Raw genomic sequence first — 27,181 nt, forward strand, 5'->3', positions numbered from 1 at the left:
TATGGGATATTATTATATATTCACGCTCTGAAACAGGATGCTGGTGAAGAACACCAGTCCAGCAAGCTTTTTAGCATCACCTGTTGGTGTGGTGACTTTATAGGGGCTATGACATAAGCATTCAAGAGGGAGGAGCTGCTTATACTGAGCAGCATGAATGGCTCATTATGTCACTGTGTTCTTGTGATGCTGCTCTTACTAATAAAATAGAATTATGTTGTATACAGAGATTTAGATAGAGAGAGATCTTGCTGTATCTATTAATTTCCCAATCATTTCTATAGAAGAGAATGTACTGTACTGTCATGGTCGGTCACCTGATGTGGAAAACTGGGCTATGGCTGATATGATTTCTATTTCACAGTAAAATACCCACTCCAGCAGAAGTTTCACTGTGCATGTTTATGTGAGTTTATGTTTAGAACTCTTATTTACTTCCATGTTCAACCCAATGTTTCCATTAAAAAAACCAAAACTCATTCAATAACAATGCAACAGACTCCTCCTAAAGAATGAATTGACGATATGACAATTGCATTTTCCTTTGCAAACTGTCGACTGCTTCTTGCCAAATTAACTGCGTATAGCTGCAATGTGTGTATGATCTCCTGCCAAAAGTACCAAAGCATAATAGGCCCAATCTCATTAGCATATACATTTTTGACCCTGCCACGCATTCATTTATGACAAGCCAACTGTGAAAAAGCATACATTAGGTATGCAAACAATCAACACAGCATTTGAATTACCCTGGCCATCTGTATAACTGACCACATCACACAAACACACTCACACACTGACATACTATTTTGAGGCTTTTTGAATACATACATACACATTGACCTTTGGGAAGACTTATACTGTATGTTATTAAAGAATATATTTATATATAAATATAAATGTTGCAATATTGGAAACACTGTATAGGAAAAAATAACAGAAACAAATACACTTAAACATGTGAATAGTGATACTGTTGACATATTATATGACTCATCGACAGACAAATAGTATGATTAAGTGCAAGTGGAGGAGTATGGTGGATGTATACAATACTATAGTATAGAGTGTATCTATTACTGTAGATGTCTTATCCTAACATAGAGTTTGAGTCCAGCCATGGAAATTCACGCTTCAGTTACTCTGAACAGAGACATTAAGCACAGTCATTGCCCAACAATAGAGTTTAATTTCTCCTCCTTCGCTAGGCAGTGGTAGGGTCTGGCACACAGGCTTCTTTAATCAGCTGCAGCTTGTACCATGATGGCAATATTTTAAAATTTGTAACGATCACTTTTCCATCACTAATCCTTGGTATTAAAATGGGATGGTGGCTTCATGCTGTACAGTTGGTCCCTGTATGAATATGGGACTTCTCATTACTGACCTGATTCATACGATCAGAGATACCATGCAGATATTTTGTACCTCTTTTTATTCTGGTACAAGAACATCAAAAGAGAAATAGTCTATGAAATGCATTGATTACAATGCCATATATATTTTTGCTTTAACCTTTCTGCCTAGCACTATTTCTATTTAATTGATGAGGTATACACGATTAATGACATGACATAATAATTTATTGAAAATAATTAAATTTATGATAATGGTTTCCATTTTTATAATGTATTTCACTGGGTTCAAAAGCACTTAACCCTGTGCAGTGGTATAACACAACATCGACAACCAAAGCTTAACACCAACCAAGTATCATTGGTTGTGCAATTGCTCAAAGAGTAGCAAAGAGTAGAGAGCTCATGACACTCCCTTGTGCCATTTTATTTGTTTATACTTTAGTCCACCATTGACGTAATTCTGCCTTATCTCAGAGAACAGGGGCTCAGGACAAAAGGATTGTGTACTCATCAGGGTGCAGTCCAAGACACAGCAGTGGATCTGACCTGCCATCACTCTCACTTAGAACTTGACACATCAAAACAAAAGACATGTTGTAAAATGTTAGATCCCCTAGGCAACCCCTGACTGTTGTCAAGGGATATCACAAAGGTGGGGCAAATGAGATAAAAATGTGTTTAATTTGCTATGGTTACAGAGGGTTTTGGATAGAAACTGAAACATTTACACTTACTCTTGGCTTTGTTCCAAAATATGGCAGAGGACAACTCTGGAATGTTAGCATGAATCCTGGCTCAAAGTGTACAGGTAATTGACCACAATCTGTCAAGTGTGGATATGAAATAAAGTTAGCTTTCACTAACCAAGCCAAGCAGATTGATAAATGGACTTGTGAATAACAACCAGATCCTTGACAGGAGCAGGTCCTGGCTGTTTGTCTGAAAGCTGTTGATTAATGTATCATCAAAGAAGTGAGTTATTGATCAATTATCATTTTTCATCCTAGTGTTATTATTTACAACTTCATATCATAAATCTCATTGCAGATCGATATGGAAATTAATAAATAACAATACCAAACAACATTTTCTATTGTTAAAATAACTTTTATTTTAATACAAAAAAGATCATTGAACAAAAGAAAGCTTAATATCTCAAAAATACAAAACATTTAGCTTTTTTTTTTAAATGCCTACACTTTATGGTTAGAAAACATAATGTGAAATAGACCCAATGTCAAAATATATTTACATTTGCAAAAATAGATTAAAAATAGATTTGTACCAAACTCTAAAATAGATCTTAACAAAATATTGTATAATGCCATTGTTTGTCAACAGACACCATGATAATTATTTTAATTCCACCTTCAACATCCATTTAAGATTGCACAACATCATTTAATGGCCTCATCTGAAGATTTTAGTCAAATACAATAATTTACCAAGGAATCTAATAGCCAATTGAGGGATGTGACTCATTTAAACAATTCTTAAGTGATTACAGAGAAACAAACTATTTGCAAAATCATATACATTGAAATGCAATACAAGTTGTTCACTGATTGTTTTGGACCAATTTTGTGAGGGAAAAAAACAGTAAATAAGTAAATAAGCACAAACTTGAATCAATAATTGAATAAATAAATGCAATACAAATGTATTTACTGACTCCTGGATAGGAGTAAACGCCTGTATCATGAAACAAGCACATGTCATTCTCCTCTAACAACATGACTGAATTTCAACACAGTCTATGTGGGAACATGGAGGCCATCACACTGGTAGGGAAATGAGGAGTGGATATACTCATGTTCAACTGGACAGCTGTACTTCATGAAGCAAGAATAGTTCTCTGGCTGCACACCGTCAAACTGCAGGTCCACCCACTGCCTGTGGGGGGTGTTGTGCCTCCTGGCATCTGTGAGGATCCGATTGAGGGCCATGATGTAGCTGAGAGCCATCTGCAGTGTCTCATACTTAGACAGTTTCTTATCCTGGCCCCACTGGGGGACAACTTTGCGCAGGCGGTCGAAGGCTGTGTTCAGTCCCTGCATTCTCTTCCTCTCGCGGGCATTAGCTGCCATCCTGCGCCGTGTAGTATTCTCATACTTCTCTGGAGTCTTGGAGTCAGACTCAGACCCAGAGTCAGAACTGGGTTCACAGGATTTCATGATGTTAGTCACAATGTCACAGTTCACTAGTTTCTCCTAGTTCTGCCAGTATATGTTTTCAGATCCGCTTAATAGTGAGGACGAAAAGTCAAGTAAGCCAAGTAACGGGTATCCTTTCTGCCAAACTATCTAAACCTCAACACTGATGATGTTGTCGAAGTTGTCTTGGTAGGTGTCCAAACTCTTTGCCCTTTGAGCTGAAAGTCAAGTGGACAATTTGAAGGTAATCCAGATAGTTGGTCCTCTGAATCAAAACCGGCTTGTGTGCCTCAGTTCTGAGGGACTTGCTTTTATAAGACAGAGGAGATGAACAGGTGGCAGCAGGTGGAGTCCCATCCCTCTTCCCCCATCTTCAATATTGCTTGCTTGGAAAGACACAACCCCCCCCCTCCACCCCCCTCCACACACACACGCACACGCACACACACACACACACACACACACACACACACACACACACACACACACACACACACACACACACACGCACACACGCACACACACACACACACACGCACACACATGCACACAATACACACACACACAACACACACACACACACACAAACGCAAACAAAACCTTAATGAAATTCCAATTAACTTGGGCTGGTCTATCTGGCCATGGCTTCACCAAGAGCCATGTGTTGCAAAAACAGAAAATCTACCATCTGGCTGAGGCAGTAAAACACATTAAAATTAATGATGTTGGTTGAAACTCTGTTAAAGTATTTAACAAATACAATTTAAAATAAATAAATGTAAAATAACTAATTGTAGTTTTGAGTTTATGAAACTGATGGGAAATATACTTTCATCATTGTTTTATTGTCCTCTAATATTTGACATTATAGTGTTTATTACAATCTTTGGCTAATTGAAACATAATATCTCTGTGGGTCACAATACCAGGTTACTTTGGACCTTATTGATCCTATTTAGAAATATAATAATGTTCATTCATTATATATAAAGTGTTTAACTTTAACTTTCATTTTAATGAATTTTATATTTATGTTATGCATTTTCATACTTATTTTACATTGCAATAGGTATAGCTTAAATAACAAAATCTGGTGAGAACATGAATAATGATCACAATATATGTGTATGTTAGTGTACAACTCAAAGTGTAAGGCCAGATACTTCGTATTTGGATATGGGGCATCAAAGAGCTGTTTGTGAAAAATGTATTTCCCTTTTCATAATTTAGATCACAGGCAAATACAAGCCCAATAGGTACCAAACCACCCTGGTTGAGACAGAGATAGTCTTACCCAAAAACTAGGACTTGTCATGGTGTTGCTGATCTCTTAATCATGATTATCACAGATTAGCCTGAGGCAACATAAGTGTAAGTGTGGCCCCTAACCCCAGGGATAATAAGCGTACAAGTGACTCCAGGACATCACCCTTTTGGACACTGCTCTTTTCACTGGCTGGGATTTGAGATATTAAATATAAGATATTTAAGGACAAGATGTTATACACATTAAATATTCTCTTACCTCATAATACATACATTAAACTTGAAATAGGTGTTCCTTTGTATTTGTGGGAATCATGCAGAGGTGATAGTACATTCAAAAATGTAATGTGAATTATAAGAATACACAAAGTTCTCTAATACTGAGTAATTGCCACAGTCTGCTAGTGTGTTTATCAGTGCTGTGTTCTCAATCAAGCACAGTATGTGGTATACATTAGTGTTCTCGACATACTGGGGAACCACATGCGATATAAATAATTGATCTGTCTATTGGTCCGAGGAAATGAGACGGACAGAATAATTTGTTTGACTGTCTGTCCTTTCCATCTGGTATGGGTGAATTCAGTAATCAGGATAAACCCCCACCCCTCCAAAGCACCCACAAACATATACAATACAAGCATGTACATACAGTAGACTACACACAACACACACAAACAGTATGCACTCAAATACATTCAACCACTTGTTGTTGAACACTGAATAATTCCTTACCAACTTCACAATTATAGAATCTGTCCCTGTTGTCTTTACTGATATGCTGGAGTTCTGTAACACTCAGAGACAGCATTGTCTTTTAATATGAAAAGGTACACTGTAGAGGCCATATAGTGTATGGTGTACAGTATTTTAATAATTTAGCACTAGTGGATGCTCAAGTCCCTCATATTGGGTCATGGACACAAGCTCATGCTGTCTGGTCATTTTGGGATGGACTGGTTTGCTGTGCAATTAGGGTTATAATCCCATCTACCAGTTTGGTTCATTGATTACAGATTGGTGTAGTTGGGCCAGCTGCTGCTTGTCTTGTCTGTGGGCTCTGTCTGAGACAGTCCGTGGCCCTGTCACGTCCCCCAGCCTTGTTTTTCCACTCATTTAGATGATTGGCTTGTCTAAGGACTGGTGGCTAGGCTACCCCCTCTGTCAAAAGCCATATGTCAAAAGAGGAGTGACCAGTCTGCTCTGATGGTATCAGATACCATACAGCATCCAGATAGATGGAGATCTACTCAAAGATTAGGACATGAAGTGTAAAGCTTGAGAAGAATGGAAAGTATAAAAACGTCTGTATTAGGGTTCTAATGTATGATTAGCCTCTCTCGGTTCTCTAATAAAACCATCAACATAGGGTTAATTTTCTAATGATTATGTTTGGAAACAAAAGTCATATTGTACAATACTTTTACTAACTGCATGGTCTTTTAAATTGTTGATGTCTTTGTTTTGCGAGGACAAAAATGTTTTGACAAAATCTTTACCCATTTTTACTTACCTATGTATTAAAATACATACACTGTAAAACTGAACTTTTAATCACCATCATCTATGCATTGATCACAATTTTTTGTCTACAGAATATTGAACACAGAACACTGTGACTATTTCCCCACCAAAGCGTCAACTGTTAACATTAAATCCTAACGTCCCATCACACAGTGTGCGTCATGTAAATGTCCCAGCAGAGGGGGCAGTCAATTGAGAGCCTCATTCATTAGGGCTCAGTCGAAAGAAATAATCAGGGCCTGTTGCATACTTTTTTATTCAAAATGATTTCAAACAATTTTTCTCCTAAATCATGAAATGTGTATGTCATAAAAGTCTCCAAACCTCTACACAGTATAATAAACAACTAGTGATCCACAGCATATTCATTTACCAATCAGCCAACAAGTAGCAGCTGGTCAAATGAAGCTGGGGAGAGTAATTAGGTCAAGTAAGGTGAATGTAATTTCATGCCTATTTGAACTTTATCCCCCTCTAATTGGTCTGATTAGCAATGCTTAATTGGCTACTGAGCGTTGAATTGAGTATTGGTCTGAAAAAGTAAAAGAAGTTAACCTGAAAATGCTCTCATGCCTAGTTAAAAAAAAAAATCATTAACATGTTCATCACTATCAATCGGAAGCCCTGAAGCATATCTAGCTGATATGATCTTTATCACTCAATGTCAGTCAAAATTAAAACCAGGAAATGATTGGATTCATAATAAGCAACTTTTTATTTTGATCAAGTTTGCCACTGTATTTCAGAAGGGTTATAATCAAAGCTACAAATAATGATATTCTATTTGTCAGATGGTAGGAACCAGGTCAAATCAAGGTAAAATCTGATCATTGCAAAAATATGAGTCTATTACTTCAACATGTTATGCATTTATATTGTGTAAGACACATGAATGTACAAATAAGCTATCTTTGTTTGAATAAATATAACTTTATTCTCAGAAAAATGATTTTACATGGTGAAACTTTACATAAATTGAATATGTGCTTTAAAACATTCAATCTACAGTACCATTCAATACCATTTCATATTTACTTTTTGATATAGGTGTCAAACTAAATAACTCTTACCCATTTCTCGACCCATGAAAAATTAAACACATGACCATATTGTTCAAAGTACAACTATAGTGCTGTGTGAACATTCCATCTAGACTTACTGTAACACGATTGTTCTTGTTATGATAATGTTACATGTCCAGTTATGCATCTCCATACAGCAGAAATAGCAGCACAAATTCCTCACCTTAAAAAGACAGTTCTGTAAAGTAAACATAGTGTTTGAATGTTTGAAATGCAAACCTTGAATGCTCTGGTGCACAATGTGCTACTAGAAGCAAAACAATTAATGTGTCTAGTTGAATTGCTTTTCCATTCCCTATCAGCATGCAGTCACAACAGAACCATGGTTGTACCATTTACATTTTGTGTACTTCTAGTGAAACTGAACATAAACAGAAATCAAAACCTTATATTGATCTACACAGTAGTTATCTATGTTACGTCAAAACCAAATTCTCATTGTAACGATGCATACAGTATACTTGCATATCTTCACTTAGGCTTTCCTTATTTTGTGCATCACTTTAGTTTACATTTAACAATAGGTTATATGTCTTTTTATATAAACATCAAAACAAACTATCATTATATGACATAAATACGTGTACACGATTACAATAAAAACATGATACACCAACCACATACAGAATGGAACAGTGACATTTGATTAGGATCAAAAATGATTAAGGACAGGTTCAAATGTGATATGATGATGCTCAAGGTACAATATGTCATCAACATTAACCTACAATCTTAACATCAAACTAAACAGGAAGTAGAAAAACTGACATAAGAATAATTCAAATCTATTGGAAGATGACAGCTGACTCCATTGGTGGCTAATAAACTAAGACTTTGTCTGTTTTGTGTGAATAAGACGCTTCAAATGATACAAATAAATAGTTATTGCGGTAAAAATAGCATTAGATTGACAGTTTGAAATCTAACATCATTGTTCAGATCAAATGAAACAACAGCTCCTGTCATTCTAATTTCAATGTATCACTTCAAATGTATCACACAAATCACATAACAACCTGCTCAGATAATAATCCTCTCTGCTTTTCCATTTCTAATCCCACTAGCCACCGCAGATAGATTATCTAGTAGATTAACCATTGGGAGGTGACAGAGCGTGCTAAACTCCGGGGGACTCCAGTGGACAGTGGCATAGGTTCAAAGGGAGGGTGCCAGTGGAGTGTCTGTCTGCTAGTCTCACAGTTCTTCGCTCTCCAGTGTGGCCTCCACAGGGGAACTGGAGAACAGGATGGGGCTGTTGTCCACCGTGGGGAAGGCAGACTTGATGTCCAAGCCTTGACCTGTCAGTGCTGCATACCGACTGCCTGTGCGCGGCACCTTCTTCATGGGCATAGGGATGTGCTGATGCCATTGGGCTGCAGACAAATCAATCTGAATTAAATGTGTGTACTGGATATCTTGATACACCGTGAACCTAATTGTTTTCTACTATTTTTGTTAAATATAAAATAACTTGTGCACTGTGATGGGTGCCAGAAAGCTACTAGAAGCTTACCATAGATGTCTAGTCTGGCTGTGCATGATACGATTCCAGCCTCATTTTTAGCTGATACTGTGTACCATCCAGCATCCTCTTTCTTGGTTGGCTGAATCATAATACAAACATATCCAGTGGCATCCTGGTGCATGCTAGAATCCAAAACATATTTCATCAATTACAAACAATAATACTGTATTCATTGTATTTATTTATTGTGCTATAGCTGCATAGCAATTATAACTTTAAAAAGGTATTTGTTTTCTAATACCATATAGGTAGGTGTGTGTGTGTGTGTGTGTGTGTGTGTGTGTGTGTGTGTGTGTGTGTGTGTGTGCGTGCGTGCGTGCGTGTGTGTGTGTGTGTGTTACCTCGTCATTCTGAATTTCAGCATATTTATTTGCAGTATGTACTGTACTGTAACTGGAGGTAGAGAGGTATGGTAATACTAACCTCACTCTGTCCTTGGTGTGAGGAATGGTGTCGTTGTCCTTCTTCCAGAAGATGACAGGTGGGGGCATGCCCACTACCCTACACTCCAACCTGACAGGGGTGCCCTCTGCAATCCCTGTGTTCTGGAGCTTCTCCACAAACTGGGGAGCCTGCTTCATCTCTTTTTCTGAGGACATGATATATGTCACCAATTGAGAGCAATATAGAACTATACTGCTTCATTGTATCTGTTATAAAATGTCTGCACGTCTACTGATTTGGTTGTTCTGTTTATCTTAAAGTGATCATTTAAATGGCATAATTTATAAGGGCTTAGAATAATTCACAAAACAGCCCTTACCCACAACTTTTAGCTCTAAACAGAAGGAGCTCTGTCCTGCTTTGTTGCTGGCGATGCAGGTATATGTCCCAGCGTCATTCTGTGTCAGAGGGTCTATGACCAGGGAGTGAACGCCATTCTCCCTCACCAGCATCCGGTGGTAGAAGTCTGGGTAAATGGGCCTCCCATTGACAAGCCACATCAACTCCGGATTTGGTAAGCCACTCACCTGGAAAACAGAGAAACAAACAGAGCAAATCTATGTTGTCCATTTTAAGTCAATGTCAGTTGTTTTACAGTCCGTGGTTCTCATATCATCCAGACATTATCATCATGCTACATACCTTGCAGTCTAACCTACACATACGACCCTCATGAGCCACCATGTCCCCTGGAGCCTGGAGGAAATGAGGTCGAAAGAAGCGTTCCTGAGTCTGATCTCCTTCCTCCACTTCCTGTACACGGGCCCGCACCCTATAGGCATGTTGAGATATACATATACTGAACATTGACCCTGGTGTGCCTGATAGCCTAGAGTGTGTGAGGATTAGTGTGATTGGTCAAGATTCAAGATTCAAGATTCAAGATGGTTTTATTGTCATATGCACAACAATTACAGAGCAATCGCTGGCAATGAAATTCTTAAGTCTTGGGCTCCTCCAACAGTGCAATAAGAAGTGTAAATAATAAAAATAAAAGAAACTCAAAAGAAGTTAGGACAATATGTGCATCTGGGATCTTACTGTAATTAGCCTCTATAAACAACAATCACTGCATACATGATGGCTCTCCATGCTGAAGAGGGATCATGCACACTTATTTTCCTGCTCACCTCTGAGAGTGAATCATGGGTGTCAACCGGTTTCGGACAGGACCTGTTTGGACAATCAAATGGCCGGAGCAGCTGATTCGTCCCTGGTGGGCATTAAAAAGGAAATCATACTTGGCCTACGAGTAAGAGGTGTTTCAGAGTATAGGCAGCCCATGGGTGTGGAGTTACCTGAGGATTAGCTGCCATGACAGTGTAATTGCCATCATCATCGTTGGTGGTGGCCTCTATATGTAGTGCACAGGTTCCATCTCCTTCTCTTATCTTCTTATAATTAACATTTTTCCTTAAAATCTGCTTGCCATCCTTGAACCAGTAAACCTGAAATGGGGTAAAGAGAGATGAGACCATATAGACAATGTGTCCACCATTTACAGATTAATTGTAGAAAAATGGGACCCAAACATTAAATCTTCTGAACTCAATTGCACTTTAATCAAGACTAATGGGAATTTGGCTCAACTATGGTTAATCTTCAGTTATAAAGTCACAGACTAGATGTATGTGATCAATTTGAATGTGAGTTAGGCCTTGGTACTGTCTCACCTTAGGTATAGGGATCCCCACCACTTTACAGGTTAATGTGACAGGGACGCCCTCCATGGCCCTGAAATTCTTCAGCTTCTTGTCAAATATGGGGGCAATGCACTTCCCTGTGGGGATTTCATCATGATGCACTTCATCATCTGATTCCTCGACTGGTGTGCGCTCCAGACGGAACTCAATCTCACTCATCAGCCTCTGCTCAAAGTTGGACACTTTGTACTCCTAGAAAATAAAGGCCACTATATAAAAGTAATTTTCATGGTCATGCTACAGTAATAGCCATTAAGAGTATTTTAAAACACTTGCCTTGAGGACATTAAGATTAAGAAATAAAAAGAACAGCACACTTACAATAGATACTGTATATACAATACAGTATAGATGGATAGCATGCATGCAGTATGAAACATACTATATACAGAAAAGAGGTTAATTCTTCATCAGTGCTCTGACAAAGGAGCTTGCTCCGAAACATGTCAGCAAAAAACATATTTAAGGGATCAAGTTGCTGTTAACAACCTCTTTTTAATATATATATATATATATATATATATATATATATATATAGTTCATATTCCAAGGATTGAGCCTTTCAGCGGTCCAATTTAAAATGAAAAACGAGGTCAAGATGCTATAAATGATTCGGCAAGAAAAGACAAAAATATGGGACCAATATGCTTGTAAATCCCTAATAGGCTCTGCATTTACTGGAGGAAACATATTCACCAAATGAGATGTGAATATATTAGGAATGGGAGTTCAGAAATTGTTTTGAGGAATAATCAGACCAAAGCATCCTTTCAACATTTCACAACTAATATTGTCATAAAGCCACAATCTGTAACTTTCTTTTATAGCCTTTGGGCTTTGGGAGTGGTTTTGGGAGTGGTTCCACAGAATTCAAAAACCTCAGTGGCATTTGAATTTCCACCACCATGATTGTGAATTTAAACCTCATCAGTCAGTAGCATTCCTTTTATCATTCTTCTTGCGTACAGTGTGTTTTGACTCATCCTACTACACAAAACAACAGAAGTTGAGGGTAAAACAGAGAACAGAGAACTAGACTAAATATCTTAGCCTAACATTCCCAACACAACAAATGACCGTGTTGTCTGCCTTACAATTACCAATTACTTTAGCTGTATGTAGATGATGATGTTATTATTATTATTATTATTATCAAAATAGGAGGAGATGGTAGTATGAAATGTAGGGATATCATGGGACATGATGAGTTGGACAATGTGTATAGTAGGCTACAGGGCTTATCTATTGTCTCATCATCTTTACTGCAGTGAGCTCAATTCAAGGGAATAAGGGCAGAAAGCTTCAGTTGGGACATGAGTTATTAGATGACATTAAATGTTTTTAGATTTGTTTTAAATATACAAGAAGTAGCTCAAATTTGAGATACAATGTCAAATGTCATTCATTTTGACATCATTTTGAAAATTGGTTTGGATATTTCATACATATGATATTAAAGTGGCAATCTGGAATTGGTACATTCATTTTTGGACTTTTCAATTTATGATATAGCAATTCATTCTTGATGAATATACCTTATAAATGCCTCATGAGCTTAGTTGGCTTACCCCATCAGAACCATTAAAACATGATTAACTGCATCCATAGCTCCTATGAATTTGAGAGTGAATTTGAGAGTGGTTACATTTTACAGCCCCATCGCTCAGCAGTTTACCAAAATAAGTGGAAGTGTGAGCGCTTTGTTGTTGTTTGAATCCCAGATTAAACCTTTGAGTGCCTGATTAGAATGATTAATTAACTCTGGTATTTGGATGTATGAGTATCCACACTGCCCAAAACCAGTTTGAGACATTCTATCCATACAGCTTGGGTGAGCAAAGCAATTCTTGGGAGGGAGAAAAATGTATTGTACCTCATCATAATTAAAGACAGTAGCAGGAATATTTGGTCCAAGGGGTCTGCTTGCTGTTTTCACCTCATAAGTCGGCTTCTATGAGAGGATAGGGACGAATGATGAACACAAACAAATACACACCATCACATTACCAATGTGTAAGTAATGCGTGAATGATATGCATGGTGTTACAGGGACACAAACACAATGAATAAATATGGAAAATGAATGATTGGAAGAGGAATGTTCGCTGATGCTCTGCTGATCTCAGTAAGAAATGAATCCATTAGATTTAACTTTTTTACTGTTTTGAGCCCTGAATCACTTGTCGGTTCCTTTTTTATGTTAAAGGAGAACTAAATGGAACTGTTGTATAGGAATGCAAATTAGGAAATGTAGTCTCCACCTCATATTCTTTTACTTATAAAAAAAAAAAAGGGTTTCAAATAGATGTTTCATTGAAACTATTTGTGATGACTCTTTATATCTCGATTTCACTTCAAGCCATACCTCTACATCAGCCAAGTACTCATTCATTTAGCAGCATATTCAGATGTTCGGAATAGTTAGACCAAATCTAGTGTAGATCAAATACTGAGCCTGGGAGAGGAACTGAATATTTGGAGGGGTCCTCAATACCTGTTGTCCAACATGCATAACATCATCTTTGAACCGAAGCTTTTTCTCAATATCGTGGATGAGGGTTTCTTTGTTGTCCCGAATATCATCCTCTGACAATAAACGGCTTCTGGGCAACTTCTTCAATATGCCTTGAGGTAGTCTGCACATCACAACAGACACATTTGCAAAATATGTATTAGAATACAGAATTGTAACCTGATGATCTCATAGAACAGGTGAGAGGGCTTACCCAACTGGAGCACTCCTGGGCAGGCCCATAGAGTTGGTGGGGGGCGAGGTGGGCAGAGACGGCAGGACAGAGCTGAGGAAGGCCACAGGGTTCTGGATGGGGCTGGGGGTGGAGCTGCTGGAGGTTGGGGATGAGGCCTGGGGGGGTGACTGTGGCCGTAAGGCAAATATAGAGTTGAGGAAGGCAGGGGGCACCAAGGTGGGAGAGGACAGAAAGGCTGGTGGGCTCGTGGGGGACTTGAGGACTCTGGTTGGGAACACTCTGGGTGGGGGGAAGAACTGGCTGACTGTGGAGGAGTTGGCTGAGGAAGAGCGGAGTTCAGCAGCCAGCTCCTGGAGCATCGGGACGGGGGACTCTGTAGGGGAAGGACTCATAACTGGAGAGAGAGCCTGGGCAGCGATGAACTCCTTTGGCCTGGTGTAGTTGAAGCTTTGCGATGAAGGGGCCAGGTTCATTAGGGAAGCATGAGTTGTTCTCAGCAGGTGAGAGGGGGAGGTATTCTGAAAGGATGTGGGAGCGCTGTTTAGAGATGCAGGGATAGAGCTAAGCGATGCTGTAGGGGCTGTACTCAGATAAGGTGCAGAAGTTGTATTCAATTGGGGAGAAGGTAAGGTTTTTGGCATGGATACAGGGGCTATATTGAGTTGGGATGCATGGATGGTGTTCAGTTGGGTGACAGGTGCTATACTAAACAGGGGTGCAGAGGTGGTGTTCATGTGGGGTACAGGAGCTGTGCTGAACAGATGGGCAGGTAAAGGGGGGGGTATAACAGATGCAGGAACAGTCTTTAGCTGAGGAGGAGAAGGCAGGGTACTCATAAGGGTGGCAGGGGTAGTGTTCAGTGAGGGTGCAAGGGTAGTGCTCAGTAGAGGTGCAGGGGTAGTGTTCACTACGGGAGTAGAGTTCAGTGTCATTACAGGGGTGGAGTTTAGTAAAGCTGTAGTTAATATGGGTGTTGGGTGGCTGGTCTGTGGGGGCATGGGGGTGGGTGAGAGCACTGGCTGGGGCTGGTGGTGGTGGTGTGTCCGGGCAGGCCAGGCAGTCACCTCCTGTTGGCTTGGATCTTCACCCTCCTGCTGTTGCTCTAGGAGCACCTGGTTGTGGAGGAACTGGAGCTGGACTGGGTCCCTGAGGATCAATGTCAAACACAAAATAGTAAGATGAGAGGAATCAGAATATTCACTAACAATGCTGAAAAGACAACTTTGCATAATAAAAAGTTTAAAATCAGATATGTATCCAAAAGCCTTAATATGTTCCTTGCCTACAGCAAATCACTACACACCGCAAATCACTACACACGCATAAGGATAAGGCTTGGGGAAATTGTCTTCCCTTTTAAGGACTGCCAACAGGGAACATTCAAACTCTCAACACTGTCCATGAACTGCATCTGAGAATATGTGACAAGTGTTCAGTTTAGGAAAACCTTCATGGACAATAAGAAAAAACATTCTCCCTCTTCTCTCTCAACCTTTTATATAAAAATGTTGTATCTTTTTTTGACATGGCTTTCAGTTGAAGCTATTACTGAGATACACGCCTCATTCAATATAGCCAATGTCACTTAAACTAAGTAAAATTCAAACTGATAATAACGTCTTATCCCTACATCCCAACCCAAACAAATATTTTACTATAGCATTGTGATGAAAGACAATAATTCCTATGACAACTATGTGTAAATATTCAAAAATGTGCAAATGCATATAATTGCACTTACATGAAGATATGGCTATCCTTCCGTTTGTGTAGATTGAAATTCCACATGGTTAGGTCAGTAGATAAATGAAAACTAGAATATAGCAGCTCAGACAGGGAGCTCAATAAGGACCCTCCCACCTCCAATGTTTACTTTTCTAAAAACAGCCCACAAAACTCAGGCTGCTATATTTCAAAGTAAGGATCAAAAGACTAATACAACTAATTTGATGATCTAGCATATTTCATCATTACTAGTATGGGTACAAATTCAGGGAATGACCATGATGAAGGAAATGGTTTGTAGTCAGACTGGCTACTCATACTGCCACAACATAGTATAGTTACTTATGTATTGCTATTACTTTCCGATTAAGAAAGGTGTTTCCTACTTAAACAGCATTCTCTCCTTCTACAGACTTAGACTGTAAACGTATGTCCTGAGAAGTTGAAAATTTTTAACATACTCACAATTTGGGCTTGGCAAATACTGGTGGCGGTTCCTTATTGGCTAATGTCTCAGACATATCTTCATGTGATTGGCTGCTGGATGCGTCACTTTCTTCATCCTCCTCATCCTCAGGCAGTCTGAAGTGCACACGAAGGCCCACTCTAGAGCTGGAGCGAGGTTCATTGTGGTTTACCAGAACTCCAGGCTTTAGGCAGGAGGTGGGGGGATCTGGGAGGGGTACAGATGGTGCGCCACCATGCTTATGGTTAGTGGTCCCCTCCACTTTAGGAATCCCACTAGTGGAAGGGTCAGATGACATTTGGAAGGGTCTAGAATCATCATGGTCAGTCAAAACTGGGCTTGATAGGGACTTAAAAGGTGAGGGCACCTCACAGCTGCTCTGAGGGTCTTGGCAGACTACACTGGAGCTAGGGAGGTCTTGGTGGATGGTGCTCAAGTAATGTGGGTCAAGGCGGGATGTGCTGGAGCTTCGAGAGCCCAGACGGGGGCTGCTGAGGCTTAGTGGGTCCAGGCTAGGATGGCTGGCGCTAAGAGGTTCCTGGCGCAGCATGCTGGAGCTCAGAGGATCCAGGCGGAGAGTACTTGTACTCAGAGGGTCAAGCCGTAACGTGCTGGAGTTGAGGGGGTCCAGGCGGATTGTACTTGAGTGAGGCTTTATACTGTTGGTCACTGGGGCCTCAGGCTGAGGCTTTAGGCTTGGGACTGTGAGATCTGATAAAGAGGTCTCTGCAACTTGGGTGGACTCCACAGTTAACTTACTTAGAGTTTTCACATGATTGCTGTTGGTGTCACTGCCTAATCAGGTAACAACAAAAAAAAGACATGTTAACATATATTCAACAACTAAAAATGTAAAAAAATTGTCAAATCTAAACTTAGGTAAATACTAAGTCAGTGACAATTACCTTTCACCCTCAGTGCAGCGATACTGGACACAGTTCCATATTTGTTGCTTGCAGTACAAGTAAATGTTCCAGAATCTTCAGGGAAGACTTCAGCAATGACCAAAGTACATATTTCCTCTAGAGGTAATACAAAATGAGAGTGATAACTTAAAGTGCAAAGTATTTGACATGACACTTTCATAGGCAGACATGACAACAGCCTCTATATTCTAAAATGGGTCTGCATAACTATATTCTGTGATATGACTTCTAAGATAAAGAGCATCAACGGCAGTCAAATATAAATGCTGAGAGGGAGTTGTTTTCACTGGCTTAACAGCTACAGCACAGTTGTTTCCAATCACAAGGGTGTATATACACACTTGTGGCTCTGACACATTGAAAGCTTCTGTGACCATAGCAGTTTGACACAGGTTGTGAAGCTTCCTTATATGGTTGAGAGTCAGGGAAAGCAGCACTGGCTTTTGCTCCCAGATACAAGAGCAAAACCCTGAGCCAGACTCTGTAAACATCTCGGAACGTGATCTCATAACAGCTCTATTTGTGAGGGTTACCAGTCATATTTTTTATTCTTTAGTTATTTATTTATTCTTCTTATCTTATTCTTGGATATTGTGACACAATAGAACAAATAAGTCCCACACAAAAAAACAACCAAATACATGCATGTGCCCCATTTCAAGAATGTGTATACTTTTATTAACGGATGACAGTCTCTCCTTTGTATACAACATACCTGATTCAGCCATGGATCTAGGCTCTAAAAAATAAGGAAATAGAACAATATATTTATTTCTCTGCCTGATCACTTTCACTTAGGAATGCTCTTGATAATGCCAACTGCCAACCATATATTTTAATTAGGGTTTTCATAATGCTAATATTTAATGGCTAGAAAAAGTGTTCTATAACAGTGAGAACTGGGTGAACCTATACAAGTGAGAGAATAGTCGTAAACAGCAGGGAGTGTAGTAAAAACAGTTAGGATGACGTTAGGATGATTGTAGCTATATATATATATACTATGGCTGATCAGGACCTACTTTTCTGCAGGATCCTGAAGTCAGGGGAGTCCTCTATGGTGGTTCCTTCTCTGTACCAGTCCACTCTGGGGGAGGGCACCCCTTTTACACGGCACTCTAGCACCACCAGCTGGCCTTCCAATGCCAGTAGGTCCTGCAAACTCTGAAGAAACAAGCAGTGTGTGCACATCTTTTCTCAGTTCATCATATATATAATTGATAATATAATTGAATACTAAATTATGTGTCACGTGTGATTTTGTGAATGTTCCACTTGTGATATTTTCATCATATATTTAATAGGTTCTACTCCTGTAATCATCAATGATGTGGACAGGATGAATGCACCTTTGTGAAAACAGGGGCAGCCATGATTGTTCTCCCGTCTAAACCTTGAGGATAGCTGTCGTTAGCGTGTTGGCTCTATAGAAAAACAAGACACCATTAACTAAATAACCAAACTTGTAATATACATTTCAAAGTGTGTAAAACGAATCCAATATCAAATACTCAATATGTTGCATAATTATCATAGATAGAAAAGGAAGAAAGGGTGTATTTCAAGGTGTCTGTAATCCTTTAAAACTTCTGTTACAAATGTTTATGGTTTTAACCAGGAACGTCTCCAGAAGATGATATTACCTCAGGTATAGATGGCTGACTTGGAGCCACTTGGATAGGCAGTGTAGATGAGATCAACCGGGTAAGTGGCAGTGCCGTGACTGTTTGCACAGGTAATGGTGGGGACGTAACCAGGGCAGGTGATGATGCTGTGACCTCCTGAACTGGTGCAGATGCTGTTTCCACAGGTGGTAGAGTAGAGACAAGCTGGACAGGTAAAGATGCTAATACTCCCTGGGCGGGAAGTAGGGTAGACTCCATCTGGGTGGGTGGTGCTGTTGAGACTTCTGGGACAGGAGGCAGAATCATCTGGGCAGGCATAGATTCAATGATGACCTGGCCTGATGGCTGTGAGGTGTCCTCCTGTTGCTGTTCCTCAGTGCAAACGGGGGTGAGGAGTGACAAGGAGTCTTCCTCACACACAGACACAGTGGCGCTGGCCACTGGACGTAAAGATGGGGCTGGCTGAGCTGGTGTCCTCTGCAGCCTGCAGGATTTACAAGGGAGACAATATACACATTTACAAGATACATACTTTTTACTTAAAGTCTCATTTACTGTAAATGTAATAGTTTTTACTGTGTTAACATTACATTACAATCATCCCATAAGGAGTATCTTATCATGAGGCAGTGAAATAAACTTTTGAAATTAAAGGGAACCAATTATGATGATGTCACTCATTCGGGGAGATACTCTATTTACGTTCACGTATTCATGATTACCCAAATCACTCTGATAAGCATTTGCTATGCATATTCAAGTGTTCCAAATATGCCTGTTTTCCCAATTATATTTTGAGGATACTCACTGTGCTACATGTTCAAAATGCTGTTCACCCTCAGAATCTGTAGAGGAGGCACCTATAACATAGATTATAGAGTCACATACAGCTCACCACTTAAGAATGTCTTAGTTTTGTATGATTAACTTGCTCAACAAGAACAAATATATCTAATTCACTACCTATATTATGTTTTACAATTCATTTTCAGTAGTCTTGATGGAAAAAACCTCATGATCACCTTCAATGTAGATTTCTGCAGATGTTGAGTCTGTGCCGTAGAAGTTGGAAGCAAAGCAAGAGTAACGCCCTGTGTCTTCCTCAAATGCCTCAGCAATGATCAGAGAGTGCAGCTCGCCATTATTGATAACCTGAATATCAGGGCTGTTCTCCAGCTCCTTCCCCTCACAAAACCATCTGAATAAACACATAACACATGTTAATTGCAGTGTCATCACATACTGCACTTTTTTGTATTGCTATGACAGTCATAGCTCAAGTATATTGCTCAGTTCCCTCTAAGTATGTCTGGCTAAGAGCTAGTGAAGCTATATGGAGGTCAGGGGGAAAAGTCCTGGTTGGCTATCCCTTTCTGTGTAAAATTAGAAGCCACGCCACCCTTCCATGCTACTATATTGTGAGCGCTTACCACACAACATGGCAATAATGACTGATGTGAACTGATGATGTTCTGAAGATAACAAATACTGTACCTTTCTTTAAATTAGACTCTACAATACAACTAAATTGTTATTAAATTAAATATTTTTTTCTGTAAATAGTAATTTTCTGGATATTGTTTTAAAGATATGTGTACTGGCTATGATGGGATATCCAGTATGGTACACTACCAATGAGGTCCTGGACTTGCCTATTGGCATCTCGATAAAGACAGACAATAGTTTGAAAAGGGAGATCATCCAAAAGCATTGAAGCAATGATGCTGTGTAAAATACGTATGCTACCCTATTAACAGAGTTTACCATACATCTCTATAGGTCAGCTAAAATGTTTTGGAAATCTAGTGGGCTGTGAGTTTTTTCAGTACATTTTAAAATATGTACAAACAATGCTTTATTAACATGTACAAAAAAGCTTTATCAATTTGAGACTAAGATGACTGGATGTGCACAGTATAAAGATCGGACAACATTTCAAATGGTTCAATGAAGCTCATTGTCTATGTTCCAAATACTACACCCTTTAATAATAGCTGACAACACATCCATCAACATATCAGTGAGGTGGTATCAGGATGGTTTCCTGGATATGTCAGCAAAGGTAGGATCTTTTTCCACAGAAGGGTCTTCTTTGAGTTTCCCCCTGCAGAAGAGCTGATTCAATGCAATCAAGAAATATGATCCAGTGTCCAAAATTACCTCAATGCGATCAACCACTTTGCTATGCAACACTGACGATCTGAGGCTGATACTTGGGTGCAATGTAGGCGACATCACTGGAATGTACTGCCTATGTTCCATCTGGCAAAGCATGTCATTACTAATGAGTAAGGGTCTAATTTGAAAGTATGAGTAGTAGAGGAGTTGGCTCGTCTCTTCATAGACATTGCCTACTGCACCTGTCAAGGCTATTTTCCCTCCGGACTCCAACACTAGAGAGGAAAGCCCCCCCCAACAGAGCCTGAGCTGAGCCTACATCTATGACTGGGTCTCCCAATCACATACACACAATACTATAAAAAGACTAAGAATATGGTCAATACTTTTCCCTGAAGCTACAAAACCCTAAAGTTATGATGCAGAGCAGACATAATACACATGAGAGAACATAGGCTATGAATTAGAACCACTCCAACTCCTAGTACTCCAACTGACCTAAATACACTGACTGAGAATACAACTTATGAAATAAAGCACAATGCTACATTTTGATGAGATGGACACACTGCTTACCAAATACTGGTGACACTGACACTTCAAGAGGAATAAAGCACAGAGAGTATAAAAAGACATGCATGTTAAAATCTATGAAAACAATATATAAAACACTAAATCACCAAACAAAACCCACACCAATATATTAACTACCTTACAAAGTACTACCTTCATATTTCTGTAAAACAATATTCTGACAAAACTGATGTGACCAAGTTTGTTCAAGCGAAAATCCACTTCATTCACAACTGTTCAACCAAATAGGCCTCATTCTGTGTTAAAATTAGGGTATAGGCATGTATATGGTGCTCCGCACACAAGCCAACACACAGACACTGCGATTATCTAATGGGTTAGGGTCACACACACACACACACACACACACACACACACACACACACACACACACACACACACACACACACACACACACACACACACACACACACACACACACACACACAATATGAAGTCCTTTAATTGTTGGCAAAGAGGTTATGAATTTGAAAGGCTGTTTCTGTTAGTGTTCTTAATTCGAAATTTGGTTGTTAATTTGTAAGCACTTACATGCTTTGAATTACAGCATAGTGCCAACCCAGTCCAAAAACACTTTGCAGTCGATATAACTGAGAATAGCTTTCTATTTCCATTTAAAACCTCTTGTGGCTCAAGACAAGTATTAGTTTAATGCATGGACTACACTATGATTATCTAATGTTCCAGACATGACCCGGAATATATACACACACACTCACACATACACACATAGGTGCACGCACTAACACACAAAGACGCACGCACGCACAGCTGTTTGCTGTTTGCTGTCATCTGTCAAACATGCTGTCTCTCTTTTGACCTCTCGTTTGTATTGACTTTTCCCATGCAAAGAGTTTTTGTCATACCCAATAGGCCATTTGTTGTACTACTCTGTGTTTCCCTATCTCTGTAAAGGCACTGGAGTTTGGATGGGTACATATGTATAGTCAAAACATCAAAAATGCCCTAATATTTCCAGAATTACAGTTTAGTTTAAAATGAGTCTTACTGCAGCTGATGAAAACTTGTCTTGGTTTGTATCCATATGAGCTAGTGGTAATTCTAAAGTAATGTATGTGATACCACAAATGATAAAGAAAACAGATGAAAGAAAACAAAACATTTTAAATTATGTTGAATGACTATTCTGGTTGAACACTGGTTGCCATGTTTGACCATGTCAACTACATTCTCAACATAAAACTTGTGTCACCTTTATGCAACATACTGTAGGCTATATACGTCATGTTCACTCACCCTCAAATCCTTTACTTCTCTCATACTGTATATTCCTTTAAAAATATATTTTCAACAACAACATAGTCCAGGTGGAGCCAGATCCTTACATATAGTGTAATATGTGCAAGCTGACCATACTGACTCACTACAGACCAACTGGACCAACGGAGTTCTCATGGTATTACATTTCTAATGAGGAAAATGTAGAGATGTTTCAAAGAGACTGCAAGTGATAGCAGCCACCTCCAGGGGACAGCACGGGACATTAAAATCAGCTAACCAGCTAAACACAATAAGTACACTGACAACTTATTTGTACACACAAATACACCAACACATACATGGTCAAATTTTCACCAGGTTAGAGGTTAGTCGTGTTTTGGTTTTCCTTACCGTACTTCTGGTATTGGAAGCCCTCTTACAATGCAGTCCAGCTGGACCTTGCTGCCTTCTGGAACCTCCCTGCTTTTCAGTTTTTGGATGAAGAGAGGGGGCTCACAGATAGGCTCTGCTGTGTACAGGGTCTCTGTCAGGGCAGGGCTCTTAGCCTCATCCATCTCCTCCAAGGCCCCTGGGTTGTACTGCTCCTCAGTATTCCTGCAGTCCTGCATGGAAAAGTCAGCATGTTCAAACCCTGGGTCCACTTGGTCCTCCGACTGAAAGCTAAGTGGTGGGGTAGGCCTCTCTATGTCAAGGGGAACGGGCCGCTCCCTGTCATCTGTATTCAGGGAGAAAACAGTGCCGTCTGGTTGGGCCTTGGTCTGGTGCCTGCTCCTATGAGGTTTGCATGATCTTGGCCGTATCCTTTTGGAGCTGTTGGCCTTGAAGAGAGAGGAGAGCTCCTCAATGAAGTCTGCTGCCTTGTTGAGAAACTCCTTCTTGGACTGGTTCTCCAGGCCGTAAGGGGTGTTCCTCCCTGGCCTCTTGAAATCCTCAAGGGGCTCGCTGGAGGCCCTATTGTTCCTCATCACATTGTCCTGGATAGACTGTCTGCCTGTCTGGATGAACGGTTGGTGAATCTGATTGTCTGGCTGGGTGGATGGTTGATGAATCTGTCTGTCTGGCTGGATGGACGGTTCTTGAATCTGTCTGGCTGGCTGGAAGGACGGTTGGTGAATCTGACTGTCTGATATGAATGGTGCATGTGTTGGCAGGAGTTGTTTTTTTTCCCGGGCTGGCTGGGTGGAGGGGATGGCAGAGGGGGTGACGTGGGCCTTGACCTCTGCCCTCTCCTCACGAGGATCATGTCCGATGGCCTGACATGCCAGGTTGACACTCTTATCCAGTTCCTCTTGACTGAGGAAGGCAGAGAGGTCTGGGAAATGAGGATCTTCCTGCCCCACTGAGTCCTCGGCCTTGCCTTTGAGAGGCCCGTACACGAGGCGCTGCGAGGAGGAGTCTGACCGGCTCATCTCACTGTGTCTCTGATGCACTCGTGCTTCCGCTAAGTAACTCTCTCTCAAGAGCTGAGACAATGATGTAGGTTGGTCCACGTTGTTCTCTTGCATGCTATGGATAAAAAAGCAATTGTGACTTTTTCACAAAAAATAAATACTGCATTCCTGAGACCTTACACCTACCCACCAGCATTACTGCAATAAGACAATTGTTTTTCACACATTGAATAGTTATGAATTTATTGCATATAATGGAATGCTGTGATGAACACAGCATAGTCTCCAAGTAATACATCTGAGAGGATGTTGCAGAGCAAACTGAGGAGCCACTGATGATGATGTAATTGGTTTCCATTGGGTTCTAACCCTAACCCTACCACGAAAATACTTAAATACAAAAAAGTATGAAAAGAGTAATGTGCTAATAATGTTTATTCTTATTATTTAATTGTTTTTGTGAACAACTTTTTACTTATTTTTTATATGTATATATCCCAAGGGGAAAACAATCATATATTGTACAGAGGAAAGTATATTGTTGTCCAGGTAAAGCAAACAGACGTAATTAGGTGGGCTATTTAAATTCTTCCACCTGCTACTCCTCCTACAACTTTTAAGCTATTCACACCAATCCAACTTTAAAACGTGCAGAGAAGTCTAACCCGCGTTGCTATGACTTTTGTTTTTGATACTGATTCAACTTTTTCAATGTTACGCACTTAAAAGTGCACTTTTTAACATGGAGGTCTATGGAAACCAAAAGATGCAATTTTTTAACCACTGCCGATCTTACACCTTTTAAGCTATTACCACAATTTCAACTGTAAAATGTCCCAAAAACTCCAAATTATCAACTCGGATAAAAGCTTTTTGATACCTATTACACTTTTAAACTATTAAGCTTTAACTAAACTCCAAAACCTCTTATCCGGTTAACATGGTGGAATGTTGATTTAGGCCAACATTCTGTGAGCTCCTTTGTTACTGTAACTGTCATGGAACTTTCAGGACTCTTGAAGAAAAACAACAGGAGGCCTGCAGAACATATTCTTAGAATGATTACACAACAATGCACTCTCTTTGCTACCAGTTCTACCCCACTGAAGCCACTCTCAACCACTCAACCAACCAAATCTGTACCCACTCCACTGAACTACCTCTCATCCTATCTATCTACCTATCTACCTATCTATCTATCTATCTATCTATCTATCTATCTATCTATCTATCTATGACATTTTAACATACTATCTATCTAACCTTCTATCTTTCCAACCTTATATCTATCTAACCTTTCAACTACCTAGCATCATCCTTTCTTCCTTTCACCAGTCACTGCTGCTATCTATCAATCTCCAGATCTAAATCCTATTGAACATACATTTCATTTGCTGAAGAGGAGACAAAATGTCAAAACGTCCTCAAAACAAACAACTGAAGATGGCTGCAGTACAGGCCTGACAGAGCATCATCAGAGAATATACCCAGCATCCGGTGGGGTAAATGGGTTGCAGACTTCAAGCAGTTATTGCATGCAAAGGATTGTCGACCAAATACTGAACATGAGTGCTTCATTTGGACATTTGATAAATCACTTTTGGGTACCCTGAAATAGGGGGCCTATGCATAACAAGTGTTGTCATTTCTGAGGGGTGAAACCAATATGTACACAAATACAATCAAATAAAAAAGAATAATAAACTACTTTAACCTCATAGTAATTGTTTTATTTTAAATCAAAACTTTTGGAGTGTAGAGCCAAAGAAGAAAAATGCTTCACTGTCCCATTACTCTTGTGGCTCTAGACAAATATTACTTTCATGCATGGATCTCATCCGACACTGACTGCTTTCAGTACATTTAAGACATATTTTCATGCACAGCCTTTAAACAGCTTTTTGAAACCAGCTATGGGTTGGTATTGAATCTAGAAACGGGATAGGGTACACAGATGCTACTGACACTCAAATAAGCGCAATTAAGAGAGGCAGCAATGCCCTTCCAACAGACCTGCAGCTGCAGCTGTTGTGTACATGAATCCTTTGCAAACAGCCTCCAAGCCCCCCAAGTCATATCTAATTATAGTAAGGGCTCAGTTTACATGAAAAAAATCAAGAAAAGCAAGAACCCCCCCCCCCACACACACTCCATCGTCTGTGGGCTATATTTAACAAGGATTTGATCACCTAGACCTGTTAGAAATCGAGTGACTTTTAATCTTATTTGCAATTTGAAGGGGACACTGACTACTGAGAAAGCACTTTGTCAGACCCCTAACAGATTGGAAATAGATGGACTGAAGTCAGCACTACCCATCAGGTTCAAGACAGAATTAATCAAACTGACAATAACATTTGCTTCCAAATAAAGATTAGAAGCTCATACTCACCCAATAATGTATGTCTATGTGAAACTTGCAGAGTACACATAATTCTTATGTGGTTGATGCATGAACCCAAATGACGATCAATAGGACATTATGAACAACAGGTAACAGGGGGGTGTTTTACCTTCAAATAAACCCAGCTGACTCCGTTTACTGCTGACAACCTTGGAGCGCACCTGTGCTCAAAGAGAGAAATTCCGGTCCTCCGGTGGTGGCCACCTGGGAAAATCTGGACACACAGCTTCCCAGGCTTCCTATTTTCTTGTAGAGAGTTAACCTTGGAGTTTACAGGGAAACATGGAGGCAAGTAGCTAGGGCAACCTGTCACCAGTAAAAGTAGTAACATTTGTCAGCGCACTAGTTATTTTGTGCGCAAGTTATTTTGGGGCGGCCTGAACCATGTGTATGGGTGGCGTCCCATCTCATTGGACAGGGGTGGGTGTGCTGTAAAGGGATTCCTCCTTCAGTAGAGCACCTACGATAGTCTGTCAAAGCCCACCACTCTACAGAATTAGAACCCCTTGTTGAGCCTCAGACACACTAATGTTAACACAGCAGATTACTGGTGTTGATCAACTAATGTTGAAAAGAGCATTATCATTGAGCCTGGACTGGAAATAACAACAGTAGAATGGTAAGCAATGACTTCTTAATATTAATAAATAAAACCCTTATAAAGTGGGCTTGATTGCAAAGTCTCAGCAAGAGACAAGGGCATACTGTTTGGTCAAACTGGACATGCAGGAAGTTACCTCTAGAATAGTTAGCTCTAAAAGATAGTTAGCTCATTAGTGTTTTGTGTTGAGGGTTTTACAGGTCCTGTGCATTTAAAAAGCCTGTGTGTAAAAAGCCTTTATTAATCAAAGTACAATATTACTTGAGAAGTGCTGTGCTCAATGTTTCCTGCTTGTTGTTACTCCTCCCTCACAAGGTCCCACTTGT

The 27,181-nt window shown here is 39.9% G+C and overlaps 2 protein-coding genes across 2 annotated transcripts; both read right to left on the reverse strand.

Moving 5' to 3' along the window:
* Positions 1 to 3,112: 3,112 nt before the first annotated feature.
* On the reverse strand, positions 3,113 to 3,532 carry atoh7 (atonal bHLH transcription factor 7; the record flags this gene model as incomplete). Its single annotated transcript, XM_083695976.1, has 1 exon — positions 3,113 to 3,532. The coding sequence occupies one exon, from the start codon at positions 3,530 to 3,532 to the stop codon at positions 3,113 to 3,115; it is 420 nt and encodes a 139-aa protein (XP_083552102.1).
* A 4,957-nt stretch (positions 3,533 to 8,489) lies between these two features.
* On the reverse strand, positions 8,490 to 26,432 carry mypn (myopalladin). Its single transcript, XM_083694615.1, has 21 exons — positions 26,364 to 26,432; positions 22,850 to 23,965; positions 19,528 to 19,703; positions 19,314 to 19,365; positions 18,524 to 18,989; positions 18,230 to 18,304; positions 17,903 to 18,044; positions 17,596 to 17,619; positions 16,860 to 16,976; positions 15,954 to 16,749; positions 13,782 to 14,909; positions 13,550 to 13,691; positions 12,929 to 13,006; positions 11,026 to 11,247; positions 10,651 to 10,800; positions 10,483 to 10,565; positions 9,995 to 10,124; positions 9,672 to 9,879; positions 9,332 to 9,497; positions 8,897 to 9,030; positions 8,490 to 8,756 (listed from the first exon to the last, which is right to left on the reverse strand). The coding sequence occupies exons 2-21, from the start codon at positions 23,962 to 23,964 to the stop codon at positions 8,578 to 8,580; spliced, it is 5,583 nt and encodes a 1,860-aa protein (XP_083550741.1). The 5' UTR covers position 23,965; positions 26,364 to 26,432; the 3' UTR covers positions 8,490 to 8,577.
* Positions 26,433 to 27,181: the final 749 nt, after the last annotated feature.

Source organism: Argentina silus (genome assembly GCF_951799395.1).
Source record: "Argentina silus genome assembly, chromosome: X".
NCBI classification, from domain to species: Eukaryota; Metazoa; Chordata; class Actinopteri; order Argentiniformes; family Argentinidae; genus Argentina; species Argentina silus.